This window comes from Primulina huaijiensis, chromosome 11, assembly GCF_012295235.1.
Source record: "Primulina huaijiensis isolate GDHJ02 chromosome 11, ASM1229523v2, whole genome shotgun sequence".
Taxonomy (NCBI): domain Eukaryota; kingdom Viridiplantae; phylum Streptophyta; class Magnoliopsida; order Lamiales; family Gesneriaceae; genus Primulina; species Primulina huaijiensis.
In genome coordinates, this window is record NC_133316.1 from 495,351 (window position 1) to 509,114 (window position 13,764).

The 13,764-nt window shown below is 40.7% G+C and overlaps 1 protein-coding gene across 1 annotated transcript; it reads right to left on the reverse strand.

Moving 5' to 3' along the window:
- Window positions 1-5,451: 5,451 nt before the first annotated feature.
- LOC140987679 (uncharacterized) lies at window positions 5,452-6,330 on the reverse strand. Its single transcript, XM_073456303.1, has one exon. The coding sequence runs from the start codon at window positions 6,328-6,330 to the stop codon at window positions 5,452-5,454; it is 879 nt and encodes a 292-aa protein (XP_073312404.1).
- Between the last annotated feature and the right edge of the window lie 7,434 nt (window positions 6,331-13,764).

Genomic DNA, 13,764 nt, shown 5'->3' on the forward strand with positions numbered 1-13,764 from the left:
TTATTACTATCATAGAGTTAATTTTCTTAACCCTCAATTTTGTATCATTAGAGGTAGTATACCGTACCGTACCGTATCATATCAAAATTCTTATATCGTATACCGTATCGAAAATTACGATATAAAAAATTCATATCGATACCGTATCGAAAATTTTGGTATATCGAAAATCGGTACACCGAAAATTTCGGTACATGTAACTAGCATACCGATTATACCGAAATTGTATGGTATACCGAGATTTCGATATGGTATCAGTATATACCGTTTTATACCGAAAAAAACCTTATATTTTAAAATTTTTATAAATTTATTGTTTTAAAATATTATATATTTTAAAATTTTTGTATATTTTTTAGGTATTTCGGTATTCCGATATATACCAAAATTTTTAAATTGCATACCGTTACCGTACCGAAAAATTCGGTATTGTTACCGTAACGTACCGAAATCTTTAGTATACCGAAAATTCGATAAATTCGACATTTTTCTGTACAGTAATCTCGGTATACCGAAAATTCGGTATTTTTTCCCACCCTATGTATCATATTAGAAATTGGACATCATATATATTTAATTATTTATTTAATATTCTTGGATTAGTTTATGATGAGTCCACACACATTTTTAAAATTGTTATAATATTAAAATATACATTCGTAATGATTGGAGTCACTCTCCAATATTTTAAAAGAAGAATGGGAATCTTCTAATTAACTCAATTTGATCGTTTAATATATTGAACAAGTGACGACATATAACAATCCAAACTATTTTGACAAATATTTACTATAAATATTAATGAAAATCATTGGAAAGAATATATATGATTCCAAAATTTAAATAAATTATTTAATTTCAAAGTTTAATAAATTCATGTATGACTTATTAAAAAGGCTTGAAATATATTACTTATTAATATAAATAATTAAAATGATTTCCGAGATATTTAAAAACATTAAATCTCAAAATAAAGAATTGGGCATGCATTGATGGAATGTAATCAAGATTTGAATATGATTAACTACAAATAATCAAGATTTTCCCTACTTTTTATTTTATACATATGTTTGTGTGTGTGTAATAAAANTTTTTTTTTTTTTTTTTTTTTTTTTTTTTTTTATCAATTCGAAAGATGGTTTGCTTGATGACTTATAGTTAATTTGATGCAGAGTCTCAATTTTGGGACGATGTTTTAGGTTCAAACTTGATTATAACAAAATTTTCCTCAATAAAAAAAGAGTGAAATGTAGTTTTGTAAGAATACTATCCAACTTTATGGATTTGAGATTGACATTTTATAAATCGAATTTAAGCTCACATTATTTCTAAGAACTTGAGTGGCGTTCGACGTCATATATAATTGCTCCTTAGCTTGATCAATTTTAGTGCTTTGAATGTGATGGGCCACAAGTCGAAGGCCCAATTTTTCAAAAGAGACATTTGCCCAAGTATATCGACCTGTAAAGGATTTCTTTTAAAAGCCCAAACAAATTGGGTTTTAAAAGAATATATTAAAATCTCTCCCGTGAGAAAAGTTAATAGTATCACTTCTACGAATAACATTTTTTTCAAAATTTTTGACAAGATTATATATATACTGGAACTTACGGAAAAAAAAATGCTGAAATCGAGTGACTTGTTGATGGAGATGGGAGAAGAATATTTCGGTCAGTATAGTTACTGATGTGATCTCGCTGAAATGGGATGAGCCGGGTCGGGAGTTCCAACGGATCAAATCAACAATTTATAATGTTTTGGGAATTTGATTGAAGATAATGACTTCAACAGCACCTGCAAACAAGAAAGGAACTCGTGAATGGGCGCCGGAGAAGTGTCCGACGTAGCTACTCCGATGCTTAAGTCAGCAGGTTGAAGATGAACACGAGCAATATTTGGGAGAAAATATGTATAATGCTTGAGAGTTCAAAAATTTCAGAATCTGTAAATGACATTAATACCTGCTATTTATAGTAGAAAATGAGGTAGTTACCTTGATTCCAGTGCCACCTACTAAGTATGGCAAGTCGATTGTCCATACCCTAGCTTCTGATGACTTCTAGGACACTCCAAGCCCAAGTTGTTCTGACAGATTAGACGGCCTGTATCAATCATACTCGAGTGTGGTTCAATTCTCGAGGTGGCTCGGGTGGTCGGTTACCCGGGTGCATGTATAGGAGCTCGGGCTATGACAACTGCCCGGGAAGAAGAGAAGTGTCCGGGAGGAAGTGAAATGACTGACCTCTATTCTGGGCTTTCCAATTGATATCCCGGGTCAATGATGACCCAGGCCCTTACAGGGGTATCACCACCCATCCCTAAAATAGTCGGGCTAGAGCTTGGCTCGTTGTCCCGATTAGTCATATCTGTACTTTATAATCTCTACTAATCTTCTCTCTTATTTGCGCAGATTCTTCCAAAATGCAAGAGGCTTTTCTCCAGAAGTGGGAAGAGGAAAGGGTTGCCAAGGAGAAGAAACAAGCTGAGGCGGAAGCAGCCCGGCAAGCTGAGCTGAACCGGGTGGAAGCCCAGCAAGAAGAGATGACCTGAGATTTATTCCGGGAAGAACCCGAAGACCACATTCCCCTCGTCCGGAGGAAGCGAAAGGCTGTCACAAGCCCGGAGCGGATTCTGGGTGAATCTAACCGGGAAGGGGGGCAGAGCTCGTCAACCACTCCTCCCCAGCGTCAACCTACAGAGGAACCTCCCCAAGAGCCTCTTCTGACCGATCAACCCACCTGTCCCAACATCTTCCTGGAGGGAGCTTCTTCAACAGGCATTCGGCGCTTAAAACATATGCTCACTCCTGAAGAAGAGGCCTTTTTGAAGAATCCTGGGCCTGGTGCTCGGTTCCTTGAGGGATCCAACCGATTTCTGTCTGTAAGTCTTTTCTTTATTCTTTTTTCCTTCATTCCTCCTTTCTTTTATTAACTTGCTTCGTACAGGCTGCCCAAATGATGATATCGGCCTTCGAGGAAGTGGCGGCGGTGGCTACCAAGAAAGGTCAACAAACCCGGGCTGCCCAAGAAATCCAAGATCAACTGCACGGAGAGCTTGCCCGGGCTAAAAGCCTTCACGAAGAGGAAATTGCCATCCTAAAAGCTTCATTGGAGTCGGCTCACACGGCACTAGACAAGTCTCGAGAGGACCTCAATGAAGCTGCCATTCGGGAGGAGAATCTGCGAGGTGCCCTGTTTGTCTCGGAGTCGAGAAACCACTCTCTATCCGAGCAGATAGAAGTTCAACAATCCCGGGCAGAGAAGGCCGAGAATGCTTTGTCCCTGGCGGAGCATAATAAGGATAAGTGGTAAGCTTCCTTCCTTCAATCTCCTGAGTTCAAGAAGACCGTGGTAGATAAGGCTTACCCTCTTTTCAAGACCGGTTTTGACAAGTGCCGGGAACAATTTGAGGGAGCTGGACTCTTACACCAGGATAAGGAAGATTTTCCTGATTTTGGCCTGGCCATTGCATCCCTTCCCAAGGATGGTGAGGAGGAGAAGGAGGAACACCAGGAAGACGAGCCATGATCCGACCATATTGATATAGACTAGGGTTGTATTTTCTCTTTTTTTTTTTTGTAATTCCTGTCCTCGGATTTTTAATGAACAAATTCTTTCCTTCAATAGTGCCTCGATTAATCTTTCAATATTGTTTTTATGTAAACATCCAGGAAATATTTCAAGTGTTGAGAACTAACCGGGACTTCTTAGTAAACAATTGAGATAAGAAAAACACATATTTTCGTAACGAATGAATGTCCCTAGCGTGGATCCTGTCAGGTTAGGAATAATCAGGGCGGATTAACCCTTGAGCCGGGGAACACGTCCCGGGACTTGTAAATGGTCGAGGTGTGGTTCCCCGAGCCAGGGTGTAGTGTCCTCGGCTTTTAGAACCAAGGTGCGGGGCCTTGGGCCGGGGAACATGTCCCGGGACTTGTGAATGGTCGAGGCGTGGTTTCCCGAGCCAGGGTGTAGTGTCCTCGGCTTTTAGAACCAAGGTGCGGAGCCTTGGGTCGGGGAACATGTCCCGGGACTTGTGAATGGTCGAGGTGTGGTTTCCCGAGCCAGGGTGTAGTGTCCTCGGCTTTTAGAACCAAGGTGCGGAGCCTTGGGCCGGGGAACATGTCCCGGGACTTGTGAATGGTCGAGGTATGGTTCCCCGAGCCAGGGTGTAGTTCCCTGGGCTTTTAGAAGCAAAGTGCGGAGCCTTGTCTAGGGGAACATGTCCCGGGACTTGTGAATGGTCGAGGTATGGTTCCCCGAGCCAGGGTGTAGTTCCCTGGGCTTTTAGAAGCAAAGTGCGGAGCCTTGTCTAGGGGAACATGTCCCGGGACTTGTGAATGGTCGAGGTGTGGTTTCCCGAGCCAGGGTGTAGTGCCCTGGGCTTTTAGACTGGTTCTTCCTGAGTTTGAGATTCGACAAATAATATAATACTTCTCTCTGAGAAAAACAGATCTTTCATTATATCTTCGACCAATCAATTACATCTGTTAAGCATAGTACTGCTTCAAATTAAATACATTCCAAGGTCTTTTGAGAGAGCGTCCTTGCGTGTCTTCTAAATAAAAAGATCCCGAGCTAACCCTCCGGGTAATTTTATAAGGTCCTTCCCACCGAGCTTCTAGTTTCCCAACATCCCCGGCAGGATTAAATTTTATCATGACTAAATCCCCTATTTGAAAATCTCGAACTAGGACTTTTTTATTGTATGATTTCATGACCCGACCTCGGTATGCTTCCATTCGAATTATTGCTCGATCCCTTCTCTCTTCTACCAAATCTAATTCCATGGCCCGACTTTGATCATTGCTGTCTGGGTAAGATTCTACCCGAGGAGAAGTTTGTCCAATTTCAACAGGAAGGACGGCTTCAGGACCATATACCAAGCTGAAGGAGTTTCTTGAGTAGGTGCTCGGGGAGTAGTTCTGTACGCCCAGAGAACACTGGGTAATTCTTCCACCCAGTCTTTTCCCTTGCCTTGTAGCCTGGTTTTCAATGCTTGTACAATAATTCTGTTAATAACTTCTGTTTGACCATTAGTTTGAGGGTAGACAACAAAAGTAAAAGACTGAGTGATTTTCATTTCATGACACCAAGATGTAATTCGTTTGCCCTGAAATTGTCTGCCATTATCTGAGATTAATCTTCTGGGCACTCCAAATCGGCACACAATGTTCTTCCACAAAAATTTCAATACTTCATGTTCAATGATTTTAGCCAATGGCTCGGCTTCTACCCATTTGGAAAAGTAATCCATAGCCACCAGTAAGAACTTCTTTTGAGCCCGGGCAGTTGGGAAAGGGCCCACAATATCTATGCCCCATTGATCAAAGGGGCAAGATACCCAGACAGGCTTCATAGGAGTGGCCGGGCTGTGCTGAAAGTTTGAATGATGTTGACATCCTTCACAAGCCTGGACCACTCGAGCAGAATCTTGGCTAAGAGTTGGCCACTAGAACCCGGCGAGCATCGTCTTCCGGGTCAAAGCTGTTCCTCCGAGATGCTCAGCACAACACCCGTCATGAATTTCTCGGAGGACATAATCCACTTCTCCCTCAGATAAGCATTTTAATAAAGGTCCCTGGAATGATCTTCTGTACAAGACATTATTCAAGAGAACAAACCTGGGAGCTTGTCTTTTGATTTTCTGAGACTGGATTTTGTCTTCTGGTAATTCTCCTGCTGTAATGAATTTGATAAAGGATGTCATCCAGGAGTCCTCTGGTGCTGGTAATGCCTCTTCATCTGTGGAGAGGATTAAAGAAAAAACATGTAACACTTCCCGGGTGCTGACCTCAGATAAAGAAGCAGCCATTTTTGCCAGAGCATCCGCCTCTCCATTCTCCTCCCGGGGTATTTGCTCAATACCCCAATCCACAAAGGTCTTCGCCAGAGTTTTTATGAGCTGTAAGTATTTTAGCGTCCTGTCATCCTTGGCCTCATAAACACTCTTTATCTGTTGAGTGATTAGTTGCGAATCGGAATAGAGGATAACCCGAGAAACCCCGATCTCCTGTGCTGCTCTGATACCACCGAGGACAGTTTCATACTCGGTCTCGTTATTAGTTACTCGGACATCAATTCTTACTGCTAACTTAATCCTCTCTCCTGCGGGGGATACTATCACAACACCTACTCCACACCCCGCAAGGCTAGATGCCCCATCCACGAACACTCTCCATACTTCTTCTTCATCGGGCTGGGCCATCTCGGATAAAAAATCTGACAAAGCTTGTGCTTTGATGTCCACCTGGGGTTTGTACTCAATATCATCCTCCCCTAACTCCACCGCCCACTTAATCATCCGCCCGGCTACCTCTGAGTGAGTCATAATTCTCCCCAAAGGGCTATTAGTGAGTACTATGATTTGATGAGACAAGAAGTATGGTCGCAGCTTCCGGGCGATCACAACCAAGGCCAGGGCAATTTTTTCTACTTAGCTGTACCGGAGCTCGGGGCCTCTCAGAGCATGACTGACATAATATACAGGCTTTTGGTCAGAACCTTCTTCTTTTATCAATACTGAACTGACAGTATACTCTGTAGTAGAGAGATAAACAAACAATTTTTCCCCGGGCTCAGGCTTTACCAACATCGGGAGTTCAGCAAGATGAATCTTCAAATCCTGGAAGGCCTGTTCACATTTATCATCCCATCCAAATTGCTGGGCCTTCCTCAAGACTTGAAAGAAAGGATAACTCCTGTGTGCTGATCGGGAAATAAATCGAGAGAGGGAAGCAATCCTCCCGTTCAGCTTCTGTACCTCTTTGACAGATCGAGGAGATGGCATGCACAGCACGTATTTGACTTTCTCATGATTCACCTCAATCCCCCGATCTGTCACTATGAATCCCAAGAATTTGCCACTCTTTACGCCAAAAATGCACTTGGCTGGGTTAAGCTTGATTCCGTAATGTACGAGAGTAGCAAAGGTTTATTCTAGATCATCAATAAAGCTGGCAACCTCCCGGGTCTTGCCCAGGATATCATCCACATAGACTTCCAAGTTTCGTCCCAGTTGCTTCTCGAAGACTTTGTTCATCAGACGCTGGTAAGTAGGTCCTGCATTCTTTAACCCGAAAGACATTACAATATAACAAAATGTACCTCCCGAGGTGATGAAGCTGGCTTTATCCTTATCACTCTTGGCCAGGGGGATTTGATGTTACCCCTGGTATGCGTCCATGAAACTCAGCAATTCAAAGCCCGAGGTGGAATCCACCAATTGGTCAATACGGGGCAGAGGATAATGATCCTTGGGACAAGCCTTATTGAGATCGCGGAAGTCTACACACATGCGCCACTTTCCGGTAGATTTAGGTACTAATACCACATTCGAGAGCCATGTAGGGAATTGAATTTCTCGAACGTGGCCGGCTTTCAGGAGCTCTTTTACTTGCTCATCGATAATTCTGTCTTTTTCAGGACCAAAGTGTCTTTTTTTTTTTTTTTGCTTTAAGGGGTGAGACCCCTGGAGGATATTCAGTTGGTGCTCCGATATCAGTGGAGAAATCCCCGTCAACTCCTGTTGGGACCAGGCAAACACATGAATATTAGCTTTTAAACAGTCAATCAGACTAACTCGGGTGGATGCACCGAGGTCTCGAGCCAATCGGATTTGCTGGCCTGGTCCGACTTCTACCATTTCCTGCTCCTCCTCTGCGACAAAATGCACCTCTCCTTTCTCCACCACTCTTCCTCCTATTTCATCCATTCTAGCTCTCTTCCCTTCCCTCTTGGATTTGCTCTGGTCCGCCCGGACTGCTTCCACACAGCATTTCCGAGAAGAAGGCTGATCTCCCCGGACTTCTCCTACCCGGGCTCCCACAAGAAACTTTATCTTTTGGTGGTAGGTAGATGCCATAGCCCCCAGCTCATTCATGGCCAGCCTCCCTAGTATTATGTTATAAGATGATGAGGAGTCCACCACAGTGAAAGAAGTCATCACTGTTTTTTTGAGATCCTGGGAGCCCAGGGTTAGTGGTAAGACAATCTCCCCTTCCGGGTAAACCACATGGCCAGCAAAGCCAAAGAGGGCAGTTTCCACGGCTTCCAAATGATAACCCTGCAAGTCCATCTGCACAAAGACATCTTTAAAAATTACATTTACAGAACTGCCCGAGTCAACAAAGACTCTCAAAATGTCATAATTTGCCACCCGGTCTTGGATAACCAGGGCATCATTGTGGGGTAGATTCACCCCCTTCAAATCCTCTGGGCCAAAACTGATGACCGCCTCGCTCCTCCTCATTCTCTCTACCTCCATACACTCCCTCCTATCTCTCGATTTCCTTGCCCGATTGGAGTCTCCATCAGTAGAGCCTCATGATATCATTTTTATCAACTCCGTAGCAGGGGGTGAATTCTTTTTTGTCTCAAGCTCAGGCTCTCTTCTCCTCCCGGGCTCTGCTCTCGGTACATTCCTCATACCTCCTCCCCGAGCGCTGGACCCTGGCTGTGAAGATGTCCATGGTAATCTCGGCCTCTTATTGGCTTGACTTTGCTCCGGAGCGAAAGGGGAGGAATAGTTTCCCTTCAATGTTTTGCAATCCTCGGTGTTGTGATAACACACCTTATGGAGAGTACAAAATCCTCTTTTCTCAGGCCGGGATAATTGATGGTCCGGGGCCAGATCCCTACTGCACTCCTGGACCTCTCTGTCCCGGACAATCTTAAGAGGCACGTGGTGAGAGAAGTGTCCTGGATTATTCCTTCTCTCTCCTTTCTCCTCGGGCCTAGCTACCCGATCTCCTCTTTCTTTCCTTACGGCTTCCCTCTTCTGCTTCTGGGCTTCCTCCATGTTGATGTATTTTTCTTCCCGGGATAATAAGTCATCGAAATCCCCGGGCACTTTTCTGGTCAACGACTTGAAAAATTCACCCTCCCTCAAGCCTTGTGTAAATGACGTTGTTTTTGTTTCAGTAGCGCAGGTAGGTACATCCAAAGCCACTCTATTAAATATTCTGATATAAGCCCTCAAACTTTCATCCGGGCTCTGCTTAACTTCGAAAAGACTAAATGCAGTCTTCTTGTATTTCTTGCTACTACTGAAGTGGTGTAGGAACACCTTCTGGAAGTCTTTAAATGAATTAATATTCTGAGGGGCCAGTCCCTCAAACCACCTTTGAGCTGAGTCCACCAAAGTGGTGAGGAACACCTTACACTTGATTCGATCTATGTAGCAGTGTAACATGGCCATGTTTTCAAACCTGGCTAGGTGCTCCTCAGGATCCGCATTGCCATCGTAATCTTTTACTTTGGCGGATTTGAAGTTCCCGGGAAGAGGTTCCCGGACAATGATATCAGCAAACGGGCAACCCTTAGCAATCACCCGAGAAATACTACGGCTCTCCAACTGCGCTTCTAGAACTTTCATTTTCTGTCTTAGTTCCAACAGCTCCTCAGCCACGGTAGGTGATTTGGATCAAGCACTAGACTCCTCATCCTCTCCTCTAACTTCCTCCTCCCTCAACTCTTGCTCTTGCTTCTGCTCATTAACTTGCCCCCCCTCCCGGTGGTGTAACTTGATGAGAAGTTTCTCTCCTGGCCACAGCCTTCTCCACCGCTTCGGAGATTATCCTAGCCAACTTCTCCGGGGTCATGGTAATAAGATTGGGTCCTGTGGGAGGAACACCATCACCTTGCCCCGAAGTACGCGCATTATTACCATGAGCCCGGGAATTTTCTTGGTTAGTTCTTCGAGTATGAGCCATATCAACGCCTTAACCTCAAGTTTCCCACAGACGGCGCCAATGATGTGATCTCGCTGAAATGGGATGAGCCGGGTCGGGAGCTCCAACGGATCAAATCAACAATTTATAATGTTTGGGGAATTTGATTGAAGATAATGGCTTCAACAGCACTTGCAAACAAAAAAGGAACTCGTGAATGGGCGCCGGAGAAGTGTCCGGCGTAGCCACTTCGATGCTTAAGTCAGCAGGTTGAAGATGAACACGAGCAATATTTGGGAGAAAATATGTATAATGCTTGAGAGTTCAAAGATTTCAAAATCTGTAAATGACATTAATACCTGCTATTTATAGTAAAAAATGAGGTATGTACCTTGATTCCAGTGCCACCTACTAAGTATGGCAAGTCGATTGCCCATACCCTAGCTTCTGATGACTTCTAGGACACTCCAAACCCAAGTTGTTCTGCCAGATTAGACGGCATGTATCAATCATACTCGAGTGTGGTTCAATTCTCGAGGTGGCTCGTGTGGTCGGTTACCCGGGTGCATGTATAGGAGCTCGGACTATGACAACTGCCCGGGAGAAAGAGAAGTGTCCGGGTGGAAGTAAAATGGCTGACCTCTATTCTGGACTTTCCAATTGATATCCCGGGTCAATGATGACCCAGGCCCTTACAGGGGTATCACCACTTACATATTATTTACCACGATATAATGTTTATCTTCGTATTTTATTACTTATCATTCTAATTATATATTGTTCATTTATCTCATCTAACAAATCAAGCGATATCTTAAAATATCTCTGCCTCTCCCTAATTATATTTAATATCATCCATAATTTATTAAAATTTCATCTCACATTTGATAAAGTAAGATAGCTTTGTAAAAATATATTCATGTGAACTGACTAGATTTGCTTCGAGAACGAAGCCACAAGAATTATATTATGATATTTATGTGATGGACGGGGCTAAAAAGGGTGGGGGATAATCGCGGGTGCCATGAGATTGCACTGACAATAAGCGGTTCTTGACGGACTTCTAGGTGAAAGGAACATTAATTAACCGATCTTACACCGGAATGAGAGAGATTTCAAAACTGTTCAGATATGGGACTGTGCAATTGATGAGAGATTAAAAAGATTTGATAGGTACTACTTATAACAAGAAGGTACATCTTCTCGGAAGCTCATCGCATAAGAATTTTATAGTTAAGCGTGCTTGACATGAGACACTTCAGATATGGGTGATCTCCTGGGAAGTTTCTTAGAGTGCGTGTGAGTGAGGACATAGGCACGCTGGAAAGACTCGTATTGATGCAGTGAGGACAATCGTCAAATCTAGGCATTACGGTTGGTATCAGAGCCGACCTCTTTTAGTACGGTGTGGTTTGGGCGAACCAAGTAGAAGCTGGTGGACATATGAGACCTACGGCCAAAGAAGGCGGGGGTGATCACCAGTGCCATAAGGTTGCATGGACAATGAGCAGCTTCTGACAGGCTTTTAGAAAAATGAAACATGAATGAACCAATCTCACACAAGAATAAAGAGATTCCAAAATTGCTCAGGTATGGGATCGTGCAGTTGATGAGGACTTAAAAAGATTTGATGGTACTCTACTCATATCAGAAGGTGCGTCTTCTTTTCGAGAGCTCGTAATATAAGAACTTTATAGTTAAACGTGTTTGACTTGAGATTCTTGGATGATTGACTTCCTAGGAAGTTTCTTAGTATGCGTGTTAGTGAAGATGTAAGCACATTAGAAAGACTCGTCTTGGTACATCGTCGAATATGAGATGTTACAATTTATTTGCTATCGGCCATCACTTCTTTATTATTAATAAAGTATCGGATACAATAATTATTTCTGCTAGAGAGCAATTGAAATATAAGATTTAGGCTAGCTTCTAGTTGTATCATTACTATCAGATATAATATTTCGTAAAGTTAGATGTGTTCAAACCTAAAATACATCGACAAAATGTGCATGCATTATATACACCAGCGCATCAAAATACACACATTGCGTATGTACGTAGAATTTTTTATTGATAAATTTAGATCAAGTACTTTATATTTAATTTTTCTAAANTACTAACACTCCACCTCACCTAATTAGTTAATTGTTATACAAATTTACCCTTACAACTACTTTATTTAATAATAAAATCTTGATTTATCTTTGAAAATCTAAATTTGAAACGTTTTTACATTAACAACTAAATATTTTATTTTATAAAATAAATAATAATTTAATATTTTAAAATTTTCCATAACTTTTTATATAGAAAATAATATTTATTCTAAGTTCAAAATACGATCAATCAGTATGACACGCTTTAAATCATCTCTGAAAAATCTTTATTCCGAGGTCAAAATATTCTTTGAGAGTCCATCTAATCGAAGCAAGTAAGCACACATTGTTAGTTTGTAATCTGATCATTTAAAAATTAATTCGTGCTTAGATCACTTTGTGAAATACTTGTAATAGAGAGTAAGATATCTTGCTGCTCATTTTGTGTTCAAACGTTTTTAGCTAGTCTGTTTTTGCATAGTAATAAACTAATGGCTTATTGATACCAAACTGACAAAAAATTCATTTCAGTGTTACTAACTCAACCGAAATGTTTTCAAAATTTGTCGAGATTATTTATTTAACTCCTCTAAGTCAATCTTTGATCCTAGCAACATATATCTGTGATACCGTCTCAAAAAAAAACATATTTATTAAATAGAAACGAATTGTTGTTTCATTACCATAATTCCCTTCCCTTTATAATTTTGTAAATAATGTTCCATATCTTCTTATTAAATGTTTTTTTTAAATAATGAGATACCTAAATATTCTTCAGAAACGTAATAAAGTTGCATATAACATAGCCTTGTGTGGTGAAACGGGCGGCCTAATTTTGTCTGCCACAAATGGGATTAATTAATAAATTGCAACTTTGTTTTATATTTGTGGGAATCAATGAAACATGAAAGGACACAAGTCATAGTGATGATTCTCCACCCTATTGCACTCGACGACATGACCCTAGCAATGATGTTTTGACATTCGACTATTTTTCATAATTAATTTTTAATAATATATAATTTATCGTTTTATCAAAAATCTATTTTGAAGAAGCAATTAATAAAAAATAAATAAAAGGGTAATTATAATTATAAAATCTAAAAAATTATGAATAGTATAATTCATCTTTGAATTGATGAAAGGCTGTGAAAATATAAAGTGTGTGTTATTCGAATTAAGTCCATCATCACCATATATGTAAATGCCATTCGAGCACTTTAACGCGAGTGGAGTCGTAATTGTGACTTACTATTGTTTTTTTCCTTAGTTAAATAAATTGAATGATGGTTTCCCATTTCATTTCCCACAATCACAATAAATAAAACTTCAAGTAGCTAGCTAGTGGATTAAACTAGAGCATCCACTTTCAAATTTTGGGCATTTATTCAAATTAATTAATACAATAAATCATTTATTTTACCACACACTATTTATCTACTTAGTAAATAGTTTTTTTTTTTACCCGCTTGTAACATTTTCAGTTAGTTCTTCCAATATGTCTAAAAGAAGTATTTTAAAATTTCAGGGCAATTTACAATTTTTGTTACGTAAATTTTTTTTTTTTTGAGATTGTAGTTCGTAATATTGTCAAATTTCAGTTTTATTTTCAATGTCACATTGACTTGACGTCAGTGTGATACTTGTGCAGTTTCACACTAACGTCGCTCATTTCAATTATTTTGATAGCCCACAAAATAGGTAAGAGATTAGCCCCCATCAATGTATCGTCTTTTCCTATACTCCCAATCATCCATGACATCACTTGTTTCTTATCAAAATTTCATGGCATGTTTCATAATGTGTGTGTTAGTTGAGTTTGTGGAGCATATAAGCGTGAGTGAACAATTCTTCAAAATTATACTTGGAACGAATAAAATCATCAAATTCAATATACCAATTACCAAAATGAAACAATATTTTATTAGTCGTATCCAATTTCATTTCAGTCAAATAAATTGATAGTGAAATTTAGATTCATGAAACTTTGACGAAAAA

Coding starts and splice junctions, on each gene's coding strand:
- LOC140987679 (XM_073456303.1), bottom strand. CDS start 6,330: ATGACTCACTCAGAGGTAGCCGGGCGGATGATTAAGTGGGCGGTGGAG.